Genomic DNA, 20,920 nt, shown 5'->3' with positions numbered 1-20,920 from the left:
AAGCGGCCCTTCAGTATAAAAGGGAGTAAAATAACTCCTCAAATATGCAATAATACACCTTAAGAATAGATTTTACTGTTGGTATTCAGCTCATTAAAATGACATTGTTCATACCATAAAAAAATAAACATAACGGAACAAAAGTGTTACAGTGAATTGTTTGAAAGTGAATATTTGACTGGTAAGAATAACTGGATAGATGGAATAGTCTCCCAGTCGTTTGATGATCAATTTAAATCTGATTTAGTATTATTGTCATGACATCACCACAGTGCTGATAACTCACACAAGTGTGCTGTGGGTGAGAACTGCTGCAATTTTCCAAATGTGTAATTGATTAATGCAAACTGCTTCAAGCTGATTCAGGACACATTGGAGTGATTCTGCATAACATACAAATGGGCCATAAAAGACTACAGAAAAATGTTCTCTATCAACATTAAAGTTGTCCCCATAGGCAATTTATCTGGATGAAATCAGAAAACAAAGAGCAGAAACGGGAAGAGTCATCCACAGTAGCACCAGCATTAAATGGCCCAATGGCGATGACTTGAAAGATTGCCTAAAAAGTTATCCTTAAATGACCAGGAATGTAAATAACTCAGCTTACAATCGTTGCTTCTAAAAGGAAATCCTGACTGTCAGCATTGGCTCCGAATCGCAAGCACCTCAGAGTGTCAGCAGTAACAGCAGTCAAAACTCCCGGCAACTATCAACGGGGGAAGGAGAAAAATTCAGAAAAACCCTTTGATCACTGACAGAAGCACGCAGGAATAGCTGCAGACTGGCAATCTCTCAGCAAAGCAGTAGGCTCCATGCAGAAGAACATAGGGCCACAGCCTAAACAGTCCCCCTCCCACCCACCCTGACAGTGTGTAAAAACCTTGCCCCCCTCCCCTCCAACAAACTGAGCAAAAGATTAAGCTTGAATGAATCTTTTCCCCTCCACTGAGGAGCTTCTAGCTTCCCAATTCCCGGTTGGAAGCAAGTTGTCTCAACCCCCACCGGCACTGAGAAGCATTCAGGCCTTGGACCCCCTCCCCTCTGCAACAATCTCGGACCTTCACCGCTACCCACCACTCCCCCCTCCACCCTCACCCCACTGACCAGCAGTTTGAATATAGGCACTTTCCTTTTCATCACAGAGCATTCTGACTTTGACAGTCCCCCTCCACCGAACAGCACATTGACCTTAGACAACCCATGAAGAGGGGCCAAAAGCAAAATACTGCGGATGTTGGAAATCTGAATTAAAAACAGAAAATGCTGGAAAAGCTCAGCAAGTGAGGCTCAGGAAGTAACTCAGCAAGTTAATGTTTCAGGTCGAAGACCTTTCGTCAGAACTGGCAGTTCTGACAAAGGGTCATCGACCTGAAATGTTAACTCTGTTTCTTTCTCCACAGATGCTGCCTCACTTGCTGAGCCTTTCCAGCATTTTCTGTTTTTATTCTATAAAGAGGAGCATTCTTACCATGATTTCCCCCCCACCCAAATCTCCTTCTTCCCATTCCTTCTCCATCTTCCTTCTTCTCCATTTCCCCTTCTCTCTGCCTTCATGCTCTTCCTTTCCCCCTCCCATTCCCATTTGCCTCTTCCCCACACTCCCATTCCTTGCCTTGGTACAACTTGTGGATAGAGCAGATCTCTATCCCAATCCCCCTCCCCAAATAAGCAAACAAATGCCCCTCCTATGCAGAGATGGTACTCTGCCTCCCCTCTGCAGAGAAACGATCCGTTCCCCCCTGCCCCAGCTTCGCAGAATGACTTCAGCATCATCCTCTTCCCCCTCTCCAACGAGGAAATCAGACAACAGACCGCTTCAACCCCCCCTCCCCCTGCCTCGGCATGGAAAGCCAGCCCATACCCCTCCCCCATCAGAAAGCAACCTATGCCTGTTCTCTCTCTGTCCCCTTCCCACCCTACCACTGGGAGTAAAAACTTCCCTGGGCCACTGCCCCCCCTCACCTGCAAAAGGAAAATGGCACCTTTAACCCCCTCCCCCTCCAACTCCTCCACACCTAGCTTTAACCCTCTCCTCTGCAATCTCCTCTCCCACAGAAGAAAATCGCTATGCACGAACCCCACGATGATGGAAGTGGACTCTGAACCAGTATAACCCCCCCCAGCACTGTGAAGAAAATGGACCCTGGCTCATTGCAACCCCTTCTGACTGCAACTCCTAGTTATTACAATAAGATCAGTTAAAAAATCTTAAACCTTTTAAAAGTGGAGTGGAGGAGATGCTAAGTGAGTTTAAGACCCAGGGCACTTCCCAGGAGAAGAGTGGGGCAAGCCAAGCCTCGGTACTCTTGTGTATGACCCAATAATGAATTATAGCAATACTGGAAGAGACCAGGGCTTGCTCACTCTGCTCACAAAAAAGCAGAAAAAAATAGTATCTTTCTCAGGATGGTGACACCAGATTGTAGAGTTTTTTGTGCATGTTCAATTCCTTGAACAACCAGCAACAGGATATTCCAGAGCAGCTCCGAGGACAGTTCATACTGCAGCTAACACTAGGACCCCGAAATTACAGCGTGGGATACTAGTATGCGAGCACTTAGCTCATTCATTTGAAGTTCCTCGCTCTTTTATTTTAGCAAAGGTGTTGATGCATTGAAAATAAATGGGTTAATAGCTCCACTAAAACAACAGAGAGCAGAATTTCAGACGAATGTGTTAAGTATTCATATGTGCATATTCCATGGTATAATTTCAGGGTCTAGATCTGCTGCAGCCAAACTTCAAATATGTACTCAGCTGTGGTATGCGACAAAGTACAGGACACCTTACAAAACAATGCATTAGTGTGTAATATGTTGCATCATTAACCTTACCAAACTGTTTTGCATACCCGGTCTTGAAGTGAATGCTGGTGGATGACAGTGTGGAACCATGCATGTCAAATACAGGCACAAAACACCTCCAAAAGCACAAACACAACAAAGGATTGCCAAAAAGTCCAGAAATGCTGTTAACAGTCATGAACAGCTTTAAACACAGACACAACAGCATTTTTCCAATGTCAATTGCAATAACATAATAAAGTGTATTGAGAAAAGTTAGACTATTTAGTGATTTCTGACTCAGATGTCAGATTCGCTTGCACATTTGACCAGAATCTATTGTAATTTTAGTGGATCCTAGCGTTGTAAATAATTCACATTCTGGACTGTTTGGAGACTTAACAAGAAACATTAAGAAAATGGAAAAGACTACAACAAAATGAATATTAAAGAAATGAAAATATGATTCCACAGGACTGAACACACCTGGAAGACTCCACAAACCAGAAACTTCCAAAGTTCTCAGTTTTTTTTCCAATTCAGCCACACGATTGCCCAGAATTCTGCAGAGGTGAGAGTAATTTCAAGGAGAGACTGTTGAACAATGCTGCCTTCAATATATTAATGAAGAGATTTATACATTAATTTTGCCACAACAAAGAAAATAAAAACATAATATAAACACACTACTATCATCATTTTATGTGTTGATCAAAGAATATTCGGCCGTCGCGTCATGTGTCGAGATAGAGCTGAGAGCTTTTGTTGTAAACTCTCTTACAACCAGTCATCCTGATATGTGCCGTAAAAACTAACCTCAAAAGACTATCATGGCAGACTCCATAATTTAGATGGGTAATGGTTGACAACGGTGACAATCATCTATAATACATTTTAAATTATATGCCTACGTGAACTTCCCTTCAACTTTTTCCATTGTGAATTCCTATGTTCACCTTCACAATAGAAACTGCCGAAATAAACTTGTCACACTGTAATTAAACCCTCCCTCCACGCCCCAGTCAAATGTCTGTTCACTTGTGAACAAGGCCCTTGCCATCCATGAGATTATTGAGGATGATTGCATCAACATCACGGCCTTGATGGAAACCTGGCTGACTGGTGATGACACTTGCCCCTTAATAAAGCCACCCTGCCTGACTATACCTTCCACCACTTGCCCCTTCTGACCGCCATGGCGGTGGTGTGGCCCTTATCACCAAATCACACCTTGGTCTGTCCCCCTTCTCCTCTGACACCTTTTCCTCTTTTGAACATCTCAACTTGTTCCACCCCTCTCACCTCTCCTTTAAAATCCTCTTTCTCTACCACCCACCCAAGTACCACGCCAAGTTTCTCACTGAGATATCTTCACTGCTTTCCTCCCTCAGCCTCTGCACCAAGCAACTTCTCATCCTCAGTGATTTCAACCTCCATCTCAACTCTTCATGCCCTCTCTCCTCTGAGTTCATAGACCTCCTTTCCTCCCTTAATCTCTCCCTCCATATAAACTTCCCCACCATATTCACAACCCTACCTCAACCATGCCATCTCACACGGCCTCTCTACATCCATCGTGTCAATCACAGATAAGGCCATCTCTGATCACTTCCTTGTATCCCTCTCCACCCACATCCCCCTTCCGTCTTTCCCCCTCCCAACCCTACTTCCTTCAGTGTCCGCCCCTGGAGAAAACTCTCCCCCAGGTCACTTACAAAGGCACTTTCAAATTCCCAACGGTCCAGCTTTGGCCCTCCATTCACCATGACATTTCTGCAGCTACCAATCTGCTCAATTACACCATGGCCTCCACCTTTGATGTCCTTGTCCCCATTAAGACCATTACTCTCTCACCCTGGTCATTCCCCCAGGTGCTGCCCTCATCTCCGCTCCCTTAAATCCAAGGGATGCAGATGTGAACGTTTATGGTGGACAACTGGTTTAGCCATTCATCGCCAGATCTTGTTATATCTCAATGACATGGACTTGGGTATAGAGAGTACAATTTCGAAGTTTGCAGATGATACAAAACTTAGTAACGTAGTAAATAGTGAGGAGGATAGTAGCAGACTTCAGGAGGACTTAGATAGGTTGGTGAAACGGGCAGACACATGGCAGATGCAATTTAATGCGGATAAGTGTGAAGTGATGCACTCTGGGAGGAACAACATGGTGAGGCAGTATAATCTAATTGGTACTATTTTGAGGGGGGTGCAAGAGCAGAGGGACCTGGGGGTACATATTCACAAATCTTCGAAGGTGGCAGGGCAAGTTGATAAGGCGGTTAAGAAAAAGTATGGAATACTTGGCTTTGTAAATAGGAGCATTGAATACAAAAACAAGGAAGTTATGCTAAAACTTTACAAATCACTGGTTAGACCTCAACTGGAGTAGTGTGTACAATTCTGGGCACCACACTTTAAGAAGGATGTTAAGGCCTTGGAGAAAGTACAGAGGAGGTTTACCAGGATGATACCAGGGATGAGGGACTTCAGTTATGTGGAGAGATTGGAGAAGTTGTAATTGTTCTCCTCAGAGCAGAGAAGGTAAGGGGAGACCTAATAGAGGTATTCAAAAATATGAGTGGTTTTGATTGAGCAAGACGGGACAAATTGTTTCCTCTGGCAAGTGGGTTGGTAACCAAAGGTCACAGATTTAAAATAATTGGCAAAAGAGCTAGAGGGGAAATGAGCAGAAATTTGAGGAGATCTGGAACACACAGCCTGAAACGGTGATGGAAGCAGATTTCATACGAACTTTCGAAAGGCAATTGGACACGTACTTGAAGAGAACTGATTTGCAGGGTTATGGGGAAAAAGCTGGGATGTGGGACTAAAGTGAACAACTCTTTCAAAGAACCGGCACAGGCAGCATATAGGTTATGTTACTGGACATAGAGGCCTGGACTAATAATCCAGAGTCATGAGTTCAAATCCAGCGATGGCAGCTGGGGAATTTAAATTTAATTAAATAAAATCTGGAATAAAAAAAAGTATCAGTAATAGTGGCCATGAAACTACAAGATTGTCGTAAAAACACATCTGGTTCACTAATGTCCTTCAGGGAAGCAAACCTACCGTCCTTATCCGGTCTGGCCTATATGTGACTCCAGACCCACAGCAATGTGGTTGACTCTGAATCACCCTCTGAAATGGCCCAGCAAGCCACTCAGTTGTACAATCTTGATACAAAAAGTCATAGTAAGAATAAAACCGGATGGACCAATAGGCACCGGACACGACAAAGGCAAACCAAGCCCAGTCAACCCTGCAAAGTCTTCCTCACTAACATCTGGGGACTTGTGCCAAAATTGTGCCAAAAAGAGCTGTCCTACAGACTAGTCAAGCAACAGCCTCACATAGCCATATTCACATAGTCATACCTATCAGCCAACGTCCCAGACTCTTCCATCACCATCCCTGGGTATGTCCTGTCCCACCGGCAGGACAGACCGACCAGAGGTGGCGGTACAGTGATATACAGTCAGGAGGGAGTGGCCCTGGGAGTCCTCAACATTGACTCCGGGCCCCATGAAATCTCATGGCGTCAGGTCAAACATGGGCAAGGAAACTTCCTGCTGATGAATCAGTCCTCCTCCATGTTGAGCCAACACACCCGGTCGTCCTATCGTATCAGGCAACGGAACCCTGTGTGAGAACCTCTCTGGATACGTCGAGGGCATCCTGAAACCCATCGTACAGGGAACCCCCAGCTTCTGTCGCGACACTACAGACTTCCTACAAAAACTCAGTACCCACGGACCAGTTGAACCAGGAACACTTCTCACCACGATGGACATCTCGGCACTCTACACCAGTATCCCCCTCGATGACGGCATCGCTGCAACAGCCTCAGTACTCAACACCAACAACAGCCAATCTCCAGACGCCATCCTACAACTCATCCGCTTCATCCTGGATCACAATGTCTTCACCTTCGACAACCAGTTCTTTACCCAAACACACGGAACAGCCATGGGGACCAAATTCGCACTCCAATACGCCAACATTTTCATGCACAAGTTCGAGCACGACTTCTTCACTGCACAGGACCTCCAACCAACGCTATACACCAGATACATCGACAACATTTTCTTCCTATGGACCCACGGCGAAGAATCACTGAAGAGACTACACGATAACATCAACAAGTTCCATCCCACCATCAAACTCACCATGGACTATTCCTCAGAATCGGTTTCTTTCTTGGACACACAAGTCTCCATCAAAGACGGGCACCTCAGCACCTCACTCTACCGCAAGCCCACGGACAACCTCACGATGCTCCACTTTTCCAGCTTCCACCCTAACCACGTCAGAGGCCATCCCCTATGGACAGGCCCTGCGAATATACACAGGATCTGCTCAGACGAGGAGGAATGCGATGGACACCTACAGACGCTGAAAGACGCCCTCGTAAGAACGGGATATGACGCTCGACTTGTCGATCGACAGTTCCGACGGGCCACAGCGAAGAATCGCATAGACCTCCTCAGAAGACAAACACGGGACGCAACCAACAGAGTACCCTTCGTCGTCCAGTACTTCCCCGGAGCGGAGAAACTATGCCACGTTCTCCGCAGCCTTCAACATGTCATCGATGACGATGAACACCTCGCTAAGGCCATCCCCACGCCTCCACTACTCGCCTTCAAACAGCCACCAACCTCAAACAGACCATCGTTCGCAGCAAATTACCCAGCTTTCAGGAGAACAGCGTCCACGACACAACACAACCCTGCCACGGTAACCTCTGCAAGACATGCCAGATCATCGACACAGATACCACCATCACACGAGAGGACACCACCCACCAGGTGCATGGTTCATACTCCTGTGACTCGGCCAACGTTGTTTACCTCATACGTTGCAGGAAAGGATGCCCCGGAGCATGGTACATTGGCGAGACCATGCAGACACTGCGCAACAATCGCCAGACAGGAGGGTTCCCTCCCAGTCGGGGAACACTTTAGCAGTCAAGGACATTCAGCCACCGATCTTCGGGTAAGCGTTCTCCAAGGCGGCCTTCGAGACACACGACAACGCAAAATCGTCCAGCAGAAATTGATAGCCAAGTTCCGCACCCATGAGGACGGCCTCAACCGGGATCTTGGGTTCATGTCACGCTACACGTAACCCCACCAGCAGGGGAAAAAAAAGTTAGCTGTTTTTAATACAACTGGACATTCTCTCTCTCTCTCTCTGCCTTTCGTGTCTCTTTCTCTCTCTCTGGCTTTGTAATCTGACCCATTGTGTATTCAGTACTGTTTTCCGTGGCTAACCTGTCTGAACACCAACGACACCTTTGATTGGTGTGATCGTGTCCCAGCCTAATATAAGATATGCGATTTGAGAAAATTTCACTCACTCACCTGACGAAGGAGATAATCTCCGAAAGCTTGTGATTTTCAAATAAAACTGTTGGACTATAACCTGGTGTTGTAAGATTCCTTACATTTGTCCACCCCAGTCCATCACTGGCATCTCCACATCATGACGACTTGGAGGAAGCACTGAGGGTAGCAAGGGCACAGAATGTACTTCAGTGGGGGACTTCAGTGTCCATCACCAAGAGTGGCTCGGTAGCACCACTACTGACCGAACTGGCCGAGTCCTGAAGGTGGTGAGTGAACCAACACGACGGAAAAACCTACGTGACCTCATCCTCACGAATCTACCCATCGCAGATGCATCTGTCCATGACAGTATTGGCAGGAGTGACCACTGCACAGTCCTTGTGGAGACGAAGTCCTGTCTTCGCACTGAGGACACCATCCAACGTGTTGTGTGGCACTACCACCGTGCTAAATGGGATAGATTCAGAACAGATCTAGCAGCTCAAAACTGGGCATCCATGAGGCGCTGTGGGCCATCAGCAGCAGCAGAATTGTATTCCAGCACAATCTGTAACCTCATGGCCCGGCATATTCCTCACTCTACCATTACCAACAAGCTAGGGGATCAATGAGGAGTGTAGAAGAGCATGCCAGGAGCAGCACCAGGCGTACCTAAAAATAAGGTGCCAACCTGGTGAAGCTACAACTCAGGACTACATGCATACTAAACAGCGGAAGCAACATGCTATAGACAGAGCTAAGCGATTCCACAACCAAAGGATCAGATCAAAACTCTGCAGTCCTGCCACATCCAGTCGTGAATGGTGGTGGACAATTAAATAACTAACGGGAGGAGGAGGCTCTGTAAACATCCCCATCCTCAATGATGGCAGAGTCCAGCACGTGAGTGCAAAAGACAAGGCTGAAGTGTTTGCAACCATCTTCAGCCAGAAGTGCCGAGTGGATGATCCATCTCGGCCTCCACCCGATATCCCCACCATCACAGAAGCCAGTCTTCAGCCAATTCCATTCACTCCACGTGATATCAAGAAACGACTGAGTGCACTGGATACAACAAAGGCTATGGGCCCCAACAACATCACAGCTGTAGTGCTGAAGACTTGTGCTCCAGAACTAGTCGCGCCTCTAGCCAAACTGTTCCAGTACAGCTACAACACTGGCATCTACCTGACAATGTGGAAAATTGCACAGGTATGTCCTGTCCACAAATAGCAGGACAAATCCAATCCGGCCAATTAACACCTCATCAGCCTACTCTCTATCATCAGCAAAGTGATGGAAGGTGTCATCGACAGTGCTATCAAGCGGCACTTACTCACCAATAACCTGCTCACTGATGCTCAGTTTGGCTTCCGCCAGGACCACTCGGCTCCAGACCTCATTGCAGCCTTGGTCCAAACATGGACAAAAGAGCTGAATTCCAGAGGTGAGGTGAGAGTGACTGCCCTTGACATCAAGGCAGCATTTGACCGAGTGTGGCACCAAGGAACCTGAGTAAAATTGAAGTCAAAGGGAATCAGGGGGAAAACTCTCCAGTGGCTAGCACAAAGGAAGATGGTAGTGGTTGTTGGAGGCCAGTCATCTCAGCCCCAGGACATTGCTGCAGGAGTTCCTCAGGTTATGTCCTTGGCCCAACCATCTCCAGCTGCTTCATCAATGACCTTGCCTCCATCATAAGGTCAGAAATGGAGATGTTTGCTGATGATTGCACAGTGTTCAGTTCCATTCGCAACCCCTCAGATAATGAAGCAGTTTGTACCCGCATGCAGCAAGACCTGGACAACATCCAGGCTTGGGCTCATAAGAGGCAAGTAACATTTGTGCCAAACAAGTGCCAGGCAATGACCATCTCCAACAAGAGAGAGTCTAACCACTTCCCCATGACATTCAACGGCATTACCATCGACGAATCCCCCACCATCAACATCCTGGGGGTCGCCATTGACCAGAAATTTAACTGGACCAGCCATATAAATACTGTGGCTACAAGAGCAGGTCAGAGGCTGGATATTGTGCAGCGAGTGACTCACCTCCTGACTCCCCAAAGCCTTTCCACCATCTACAAGGCATAAGTCAGGAGCGTGATGGAATACTCTCCACTTGCCTGGATGAGTGCAGCTCCAACAACACTCAAGAAACTCGACACCATCCAGGACAAAGCTGCCTGCTTGATTGGGACCCCATCAACTACCCTAAACATTTACTCCCTTCACCACCGGCACCCCGTGGCTGCAGTGTGTACCATCCACAGGATGCACTGCAGCAACTCCCCAAGGCTTCTTCAACAGCTCCTCCCAAACCCGCGACCTCTACCACCTAAAAGGTCAAGGGCAGCAGACACATGGGAACAACACCACCTGCACATTTCCCTCCAAGTCACACACCATTCCGACTTGGAAATATATCGCCGTTCCTTCATTGTCACGGGGTCAAAATCCTGGAACTCCCTAACTGTGGGAGAACCTTCACCAAACGGACTGCAGCGGTTCAAGAAGGCGGCTCACCACCACCTTCTCAAGGGCAATTAGGGATGGGCAATAAATGCTGGCCTTGTCAGCGACGCCCACATCCCATGAGCGAATAAAAAAAAACAATGGGCCGAATGGCCTCCTGTGTTGTAAAATTCAATGATTCTGTCTGGCTGGACTGCATAAAGCACTATCAGGTCCTGCTCTTCTCTGCCAAAACTGCTCACTATTCCAGGATCATCGTGAAATGTAAAGATAACACCGGTTTGTCTTCTCCATTACAAATCGTCTTCTTAAACCCCTCTTCGCAGCCTCCTCCACCCTCACCTCGAACAACAAGTGTGAGAAGCTCATGGACTACTTCATCACCAAGACTGAGACCATTCTTTAAGCTGTCTCTGCCACTTCCCTCTCTTCCCCAGCGCATCAAGTCAAACTTCCCCTAAGGTTCCTTCCTGCCCTAGCCCTGAACCCGCATCCATATCTAATTTCTCACCTATCTCCCCACATGCCCTCTCCAAGCTCATCTTGTCCATGAGACCCACCCTCGACCCTATTCCCACCGTACCGCTGACCATCCAACTTCCCTTCCTGGCCCTCATGTCAGCTGATATTGCTAACGGTTGCCTCTCCTCAGGTATGTCCCCAGTGCCTTCAAATCTTCCGTCATCATGCCCTCCTCAAAAAACCTACCCTTGAACCCTCTGTCCTTGCAAATTACAACCCTATCTCCAACCTTCCTTTCCTCTTTAAAGTCCTGGAACGTGTTGTCGCCTCCCAAATCCGTGCCCATCTTTCCCGCAGCTCCATGTTTGAATCCCTCCAATCAGGTTTCCATCTCTGCCACAGTACTGAAACAGACCTTATTAAAGTCACAAATGACATCCTATGTGACTGTGGCAAACTATCCCTCCTTATCCTTCTTGACCTGTCTGCAGCCTTTGACATGGTTGACCACACCATCCTCCTTCAATGCCTCCCCTCCGCCGTCCTGCTGGGTGGGACTGCCCTCGGCTGGTTCCATTCTTATCTATCCAGTCGTAGCCAGAGAATCACCTGCAATGGCTTCTCCTCCCGCTCCCGCACCATTATCTCTGGAGTCCCCCAAGGATCTATCCTTGGCCCCCTCCTATTTCTCATCTACACGCTGCCACTTGGCGACATCATCCGAAAACACGTCAGATTCCACATGTATGCTGACGACACCCAGTTCTACCTCACCACTACCTCTCTCGACCCATCCAGTGTCTCTAATTTGTCATGTTGCTTGTCCGACAACCAGTACTGGATGAGCAGAAATGTCCTCCAACTTAATATTGGGAAGACCAAAGCCATTGTCTTTGGTCCCCGCCATAAACTCCGTTCCCTAGCCACCGACTCCATCCCTCTCCCTGGCCACTTTCTGAGGCTGAACCAGATTGTTCGCAACCTTAGTGTCTTATTTGACCCTGAGATGAGCTTCCGACCACATATCCGCTCCATCACCAAGACCACTTACTTCCATCTCAGTAACATCACCCATCTCCGCTTCTGCCTCAGCTTATCTGCTGCTGAAACCCTCATCCATGCCTTTGTTACCTCTAGACTTGACTATTCCAATGCTCTCCTGGCCAGCCTCCCATCTTGGTATTGGTGAGACCGCACCTGGAATACTGCATACAGTTTTGGTGTCCATACTTAAGAAAAGACATACTTGCTCTCGAGGCAGTACAAAGGAGGTTCACTCGGCTAATCCCGGGGATGAGGGGGTGGACATATGAGGAGAGGTTGAGTAGATTGGGACTCTACTCATTGGAGTTCAGAAGAATGAGAGGCAATCTTATTGAAACATATAAGATTGTGAAGGGGCTTGATCGGGTGGATGCGGTAAGGATGTTCCCAAGGATGGGTGAAACTAGAACTAGGGGGCATAATCTTAGAATAAAGGGCTGCTCTTTCAAAACTGAGATGAGGAGAAACTTTTTCACTCAGAGGGTAGTAGGTCTGTGGAATTTGCTGCCCCAGGAAGCTGTGGAAGCTACATCATTGAATAAATTTAAAACAGAAATAGACAGTTTCCTAGAAGTATAGGGAATTAGGGGTTACGGGGAGCGGGCAGGAAATTGGACATGAATTTAGATTTGAGGTTAGGATCAGATCAGCCATGATCTTATTGAATGGCGGAGCAGGCTCGAGGGGCCGATTGGCCTACTCCTGCTCCTATTTCTTATGTTCTTATGTTCCGCCCTCCATAAACTTGAGCTCATCCAAAACTCTGCTGCCTGTCTCTTAACTCGCACCAAGTCTCGTTCATCCATCGCCCCTGTGCTCGCTGACTTATTGGCTCCTGGTCTGGCAATGCCTCGATTTTAAAATTCTCATCCTTGTTTTCAAATCCCTCCATGGCGTTGCCCCTCCCTATCTCTGTAACCTCCTCTAGCCCTACAACCCTCCGAAATCTCTGCACTCATCCAATTCTGGCTTCTTGCGCATCCCCGATTTTAATCGCTCCACTTTTGGCGGCCGTGCCTTCAGCTGCCTCGGCTCTAAGCTCTGGAATTCCCTCCCTAAACCGCTCCTCCTCTCTCGCCTCCTTTAAGATGTTCCTTAAAACTTACCTCTTTGACCAAGCTTTTGGTCGCCTGTCCTAAAATCTCTTTATGTGACTCGGAGTCAAATTTTGTTTGATAATCGCTCCTGTGAAGTGCCTTGGGACATTTTACTACGTTAAAGGCACTGTATAAATGTAAGATGTTGTTGTTTTTGTTGCGCTGCAGTGAAAATACTGGCAGGAGGGCAAAATTATAGCATTGTAAGTTTACGTAGGCAGCTTCCATTATAAGTGCGAAGATAAGAATTAAGAATGCCTGACTTTCAAAGTGAGACTGAATTACATGTGCAATTCCATGGGAGATCGACTATTACATAGAAATTACCACACAGAAACAAACCATCAGCCCAACCAGTCCCTGTTGGTATTTATTGTCCACATGAACTGGACTCCTAATTCCTATACCTCCTATTTTAGTATCGTCTGCAAATTTGGACACCACTCCCCATAGCCCTATATCACTGAATTATTTATACTGAGCACAGTGCGCTGTCCTAGAGTGAGTTACAGCCTGCATCCCAATCTCAGAGTTTCAATAAATATACAAGAACTTCAAATATACTCATTCTATTTTTAAAAACAACCTCATCAGAATCCCATGACAGAATCCCAGCCTTGTAATACACTTCATGCCAACTGATTCTACCTGTAATTAGTATTTAAAAAAATTGTAATAGTTTCGTTATCATAGAATCATAGAATGATACAGCACAGGAGGCCATTCAGCCCATCATGCCTATGCCAGCTCTTTGAAAGAGCTATCCAATTAGTCCCATTCCTCTGCCCTTTCCCCATAGCCCGACAAATTGTTCCCCTTCAAGTATTTATCCAATTCCCTTTTGAAGTTATTATTGAATCTGCTTCCCCAATTCTTTCCGGTGGTGCATTCCAGATCATTACAACTTGCTGCGTAAAAAAAAATTGCTCCTCATCTACGTCCTCTGGTTACCGACCCTTCTGCCAGTGGAAACAGTTTCTCCTTATTTACTCTATCAAAGCTCTTCATGATTTTGAACACCTCTATTAAATCTCCCCTTAACCTTCTCTGCTCTCAGGAGAACATCCCCAGCTTTTCTAGTATCTCCACATACCTGAAGTTCCGCATCCCTGGTACCATTCTAGTAAATCTCCTCCACACCCAGAATTGGACACAATACTCCAGCTGGGGCCTAACTAGTGATTTATAAATGTTTAACATAACTTCCTTGCTTTTGAACTCTGTGCCTCTGTTTATAAAGCCAAAGATCCCATATGCTTTTTTTTAACAGCCTTCTCAACTTGTCCTGCCACCATCAAAGATTTGTGTGCATACACCCTCATGCCTCTCTGTTCCTGCAACCCCTTTAAAATTGTACCATTTACATAAGAACATAAGAAATTGGAGCAGGAGTAGGCCAATCGGCCCCTCGAGCCTGCTCCGCCATTCAATAAGATCATGGCTGATCTGATCCCAACCACAAATCTAAAGAACACAAGAAGTCGGAGCAGGACCCGGCCACATAGCCCCTGGGCCCTCTCCGCCACCCACAGGGCATTGACCGATCCGAACTCAGCTTCATGTCCAATTTCCTGCCCGCTCCCCATAACCCCTAATTCCCTTTACTTCTAGGAAACTGTCTATTTCTGTTTTAAATTTATCTAATGATGTAGCTTCCACAGCTTCCTGGGGCAGCAAATTCCACAGACCTACCACCCTCTGAGTGAAGAAGTTTCTCCTCATCTCAGTTTTGAAAGAGCAGCCCCTTATTCTAAGATTATGCCCCCTAGTTCTAGTTTCACCCATCTTTGGGAACATCCTTACTGCATCCACCCGATCAAGACCCTTCACAATCTTATATGTTTCAATAAGATCGCCTCTCATTCTTCTGAACTCCAATGAGTAGAGTCCCAATCTACTCAACCTCTCCTCATATGTCCGCCCCCTCATCCCCGGGATTAACCGAGTGAACCTTCTTTGTACTGCCTCGAGAGCAAGTATGTCTTTTCTTAAGTATGGAGACCAAAACTGTATGCAGTATTCCAGGTGCGGTCTCACCAATACCTTATATAACTGCAGCAATACCTCCTTGTTTTTATATTCTATCCCCCTAGCAATAAAAGCCAACATTCCGTTGGCTTTCTTGATCACCTGCTGCACCTGCATACCAACTTTTTGATTTTCTTGCACTAGGACCCCCAGATCCCTTTGTACTGCAGTACTTTCCAGTCTCTCGCCATTAAGAAAATAACTTGCTCTCTGATTTTTCCTGCCAAAGTGCATAACCTCACATTTTCCAATATTATATTGCATCTGCCAAATCTCCGCCCACTCACCCAGCCTGTCTATATCCCCTTGCAGGTTTTTTATGTCCTCCTCACTCTCTACTTTCCCTCCCATCTTTGTATCATCTGCAAATTTTGATATGTTGCACTCGGTCCCCTCCTCCAAATCGTTAATATAGATTGTAAAGAGTTGGGGACCCAGCACCGACCCCTGTGGAACACCACTGGTTACTGGTTGCCAGTCCGAAAATGAACCATTTATCCCAACTCTCTGCTTCCTGTTCGATAACCAATCCTCCACCCATGCCAGAATATTACCCCCAATCCTGTGATTTTTTATCTTAAGTAATAATCTTTTATGTGGCACCTTGTCGAATGCCTTCTGGAAGTCTAAATACACTATGTCCACTGGTTCCCCTTTATCCACCCTATACGTTATATCCTCGAAGAACTCAAGCAAATTTGTCAGACATGACTTCCCCTTCATAAAGCCATGCTGACTTTGTCCTATTAAATTATGCTTATCTAAATGTTCCGTTACTGTCTCCTTAATAATAGACTCCAAAATTTTACCCACCACAGATGTTAAGCTAACTGGCCTATAATTTCCAGCCTTCTGCCTACTACCCTTTTTAAATAACGGTGTTACATTAGCAGTTTTCCAATCTGCCGGGACCTCTCCTGAGTCCAGGGAATTTTGGAAAACTATCACCAAAGCATCCACAATCCCTACTGCCACTTCCCTCAAGACCCTAGGATGGAAGCCATCAGGTCCAGGGGATTTATCCGCCTTGAGTCCCATTATTTTACTGAGTACCATCTCCTGAGTGATTTTAATCGTATTTAGCTCCTCCCCCCCGAGAGTCCCCTGTTTGTCCAGTGTTGGGATATTCTTAGTGTCCTCTACTGTAAAGACTGAAACAAAATATTTGTTCAGCATTTTTGCCATCTCCATGTTTCCCACCATTAATTTCCCGGTCTCATCCTCTAAGGGACCTATGTTTGCCTTAGCCACCCTTTTTCTTTTTATATAACTATAGAAACTCTTGCTATCTGTTTTTATATTTTTTGCTAATTTCTTTTCATAATCTAACTTCCCTTTCTTAATCAATCCTTTAGTTACTTTTTGCTGTCTTTTGAAGAATTCCCAATCTTCTATCCTCCCACTAAGTTTGGCTACCTTATATGTCCTTGTTTTTAGTCGGATACTATCCTTGATTTCTTTACTTAGCCACGGATGGCTGTCATTTCTTTTACACCCTTTTTTCCTCAGTGGAATATATTTATTTTGAAAGTTGTAAAATAATTCCCTAAATGAACACCACTGCTCATGTACCGTCTTACCCTTTAATCTATTTTCCCAGTCCACTTTAATCAATTCCGCTCTCATACCATCATAGTCTCCTTTATTCAAGCTCAGTACGCTTGTTTGAGAATCAACCTTCTCACCCTCTAATTGGATATGGAATTCAACCATGTTGTGGTCGCTCGTTCCAAGGGGATCCTTAACTAGGACATTATTAATTAATCCTGACTCATTACACAGGACCAGGTCCAAGGTTGCCTGCCCCCTTGTAGGATCAGTTACATACTGCTCAAGAAATCCATCCCTAATGCACTCAATGAACTCGTCCTCAAGGCTGCTCTGCCCAATTTGATTTGTCCAGTTAATATGATAATTAAAATCCCCCATAATTATGGCTGTTCCCTTATTACATGCCCCGACTATCTCCTGATTAATACTTCTTCCAGCAGAGTTGCAACTATTAGGAGGCCTATATACTACGCCCACTAATGTTTTTTTTCCCTTATTATTCCTTATCTCCACCCAAACTGTTTCATTATCTTGATGCTTTGTCCCAATATCATTTCTCTGTATTACAGTGATTCCTTCCTTTATTAACATAGCCACCCCACCTCCCCTTCCTTCCTGCCTGTCCTTCCTGATTGTTAAATACCCTGGCATATTTAATTCCCAGTCGTTGTCACCCTGCAGCCATGTTTCTGTAATGGCCACAAGATCATACCCATACGTAGTTATTTGTGCCGTTAACTCGTCCATTTTATTACGAATGCTACGTGCATTCAGATAAAGAACTTTCAAATCTGTTTTGTGACGCTTAGTTCCTGCTTTTTCCTTTTTTAACACTTTACCTATTACTCCATACCTTCTGTCCCTTCCTGTTACGCTTTCCTCTCTCTCCCTGCTCAGGTTCCCAACCCCCTGCCACTTTAGTTTAAACCCTCCCCAACAGCACTAGCAAACACTCCTCCTAGGACAGCGGTCCCGGCCCTGCCCAGGTGCAGACCATCCGGTTTGTACTGGTCCCACCTCCCCCAGAACCGTTTCCAGTGTCCCAGGAATTTGAATCCCTCCCCCTTGCACCATTCCTCTAGCCACGTATTCATTTGAAATATCCTCCTATTTCTACTCTGACTAGCACGTGGCACTGGCAGCAATCCTGAGATTACTACCTTTGAGGTCCTATTTTTTAATTTACCTCCTAACTCCCTATATTCTGCTTTTAGGACCTCATCCCCTTTTTTACCTATATCGTTGGTGCCTATGTGCACCACGACAGCTGGCTGTTCGCCCTCCCCCTCCAAAATGTTCTGTAGCCGCTCCGAGACATCCTTGATCCTTGCACCAGGGAGGCAACACACCATCCTGGAGTCTCGGTTGCGGCCGCAGAAACGCCTGTCTATTCCCCTTACAATTGAGTCCCCTATCACTATAGCTCTGCCACTCTTTTTCCTCCCAGCCTGTGCAGCAGAGCTACCCGTGGTGCCAGGAAGTTGGCTGCTGCTGCCTTCCCCTGATAAGTCATCCCCCCCAACAGCATCCAAAGTGGCATATCTGTTTGAGAGGGGGATGGCCACAGGGGACCCCTGCACTACCTGCCTGCATCTCTTACTCTTCCTGGTGGTCACCCATTCACTTCCTGCCTGTATACCCTTTACCTGCGGTGTGACCAACTCGCTAAACGTGCTATCCACGAGTTTCTCTGCATCGCGAATGCTCCACAGTGAGTCCACCCGCAGCTCCAGCTCCGAGATACGATCGGTCAGTAGTTTATATTGCCTCTCCTCATTCTTCCTACCAAAGTGCATCACGTCACACTTTTCTGCATTAAATTTCATCTGCCATGTGTCTGCCCATTTCACCAGTCTATCAATGTCCTCCTGAAGTCTATTACTATCCTCCTCAGTACTACATATCCGAGTTTCGTGTCATCTGCAAACTTAGAAATTATGCCCTCTATACCTAAGTCCAGGTCATTAATATATATGAAGAAGAGCAGTGGCCTTAATACAGATTCCTGGGGGACACCACTGCATACTTCCCTCCAGTCTGAAGAACAACCATTCATCACTACTCTCTGTTTACTGTCCCTTAGCCAATTTTAGCAGTTCACTCCCTCTGTGCTTCAAGCCTCCTCGGTCACATAATAATCCAAATTTTTTTTTAAGAGCAGAAGCATAGTGTTCATCAATAATACAATTTTATTAGAAAAACATGAATTTTGCAAAATGAACTTAGTGATTTTCTTTCTGGAACACATGCTATATGTTTTGCAGAAGGTCTATGACCTTGAGATGGGGATAGGGCGCATAAGTGGAGTTAAGGTAGAAGATCAGCCATGATCTTATTGAATGGCGGGCAGGCTCGAGGGGCCGATTGGCCTACTCCTGCTCCTATTTCTTATGTTCTTATATTGAGGTTGTGTTTTTATTAATACTGTTTAACACGATAAATGGGCCTCGTTACTGTAACTTTTAAATTTGGTATTTTCTACAGTTTCCACAAAGATAACAAGTGGTACACAAAGAAAAAGTAACACAGGTATTAGAGCATCTGGGCACATTATAAGTAAAGCACCTCTCTCCAATTATTAGTTGCAGCAATCATTGCACATGAGCCTGTTTGTGACTACATGGATACAGCTTACCTTCTGTCGCAAATACAGGAATTTTGCCTTGTTATGCTTGTATATAGGCTTAAAAATGTTGTGGTTCCCTGAATCAATGATGGATTCCATTCACTTAATTCAATCTAAATGATTGTTCAAAGACATTTTGTCTGCCTTACAGCCATTCAACCTTTTGATTTAGGTGTAAATAGATTCTACTTTTTTGTGCTGGATAGATGATATGTCAATAAGTGTAGCAATTTATTGGTTATGGACATTGAAGTGTTACACCAGCAGAGATTCCAAACAAGGTGCACTTACCTATTATTATCATTTCTTAGTGGGGGAGGGTCGTCTTCATGATAGCGCAGTTTAATTTTAAAGAAATGTCACGATAATCGGCACTGCTGACATGTGCAACAATAGTACTGTTCTTTTAGTCTTCAAAGAAATTAGGGGTGTAAAAGAAGTGGATCTCTCTGTGTTCTTTAGATCATACTAGACTTCTGAAAAATGTTCAGACGAAAGAGCTCCTTGAATGTTCAACTTATACTTTGAGGTGTCATTCTTTACCTCAGCAGTACATCAAGAGATTTTTTAATTTCAAGAGACAGAGTCCAACTCGCTCTTTCAGTGAACATTCCAGGTGTACATATTTCAAAAGATGCTGTCTTATACTGTATCATATGCCTAGTATTTTTGCAGCTATATGTTTTTTTAAACTGCAAATAAATTTTATTCTTTATTTTAGCCTGTAGAGTTCTGGTTCAGTGTACAATATCTTCCACCATCCAAAAGCTGGATGATATAGTGGGAACCATACATAAATTTCAGTAGGCAATTTTCCACAATCCAAGTTAGCTGTTAGGTGTGGGCTATATTATTTCTGAAAGTGTAGAAAGCAAAACATGCAGATTTCAGATTGTAAGGAAGATGGTTTACTTATGTAAATTGTCATTAGTCCATTTTTATGTGAAAATACTGTTTCAAAAGCTTGGATTGAATATGTCTCAAGGGTTATTAAAAAACGCCGATGGCAGGTATTACAGAAAAGTCCAAGTGGGACAGGGCTCCTGGTTTCTATTTTTAGGTGATTTGTTCAGTTGGGAGATCAAGGCAAGGCTACTTTCCTTAATGAAGAGCCTTTGTTCAGTTAAAAAACTGCTTTGCAACTCAGTAATCAGTTCAGTGGTGACAAAGCAATAAATCGTCTATCAAAACAAAAATACAATAATTCAATCTACTTGTTTCCAGGAACAATATAACAACCATAATAATTTACTTATCTGTACCAACAGGAAATCAACAGATTTAAAACCATAGCATGAGGGGCTCTTGATTATATGGCAGAAGTAATACGTGCCTGTTAGTCTGTCGTTGATGCTGAAGGACCATGTTCTTGTCATGAATTGTCTCAAGTAAAGCAGTCGCCAATGATTTCAGATCTGAAATGGACTGTGGAGTAGCTGGCAGACTACAACCATGATCTTCTGACAATAGCTCCTGGACTGCAGCCAAGATGCATAAAATAACATCAATTACATTAA

The 20,920-nt window shown here is 45.3% G+C and overlaps 1 protein-coding gene across 1 annotated transcript in view; it reads right to left on the bottom strand.

Annotated features, from left to right (window-relative positions):
• Positions 1–20,920, bottom strand: part of ccdc149a (coiled-coil domain containing 149a) — a 133,142-nt gene that overhangs the window by 11,705 nt on the left and 100,517 nt on the right. The window contains exons 9-10 of the mRNA XM_068001584.1: positions 20,737–20,881; positions 3,273–3,349 (exon numbers count right to left, since the gene is read on the bottom strand). Of these exons, the coding sequence (XP_067857685.1) occupies positions 3,273–3,349; positions 20,737–20,881 (222 nt within the window). The remainder of the gene's footprint in view (positions 1–3,272; positions 3,350–20,736; positions 20,882–20,920) is intronic.

Source organism: Heptranchias perlo, chromosome 1, assembly GCF_035084215.1.
Source record: "Heptranchias perlo isolate sHepPer1 chromosome 1, sHepPer1.hap1, whole genome shotgun sequence".
NCBI classification, from domain to species: Eukaryota; Metazoa; Chordata; class Chondrichthyes; order Hexanchiformes; family Hexanchidae; genus Heptranchias; species Heptranchias perlo.
This window is presented reverse-complemented; position numbering and strand designations above follow the sequence as displayed.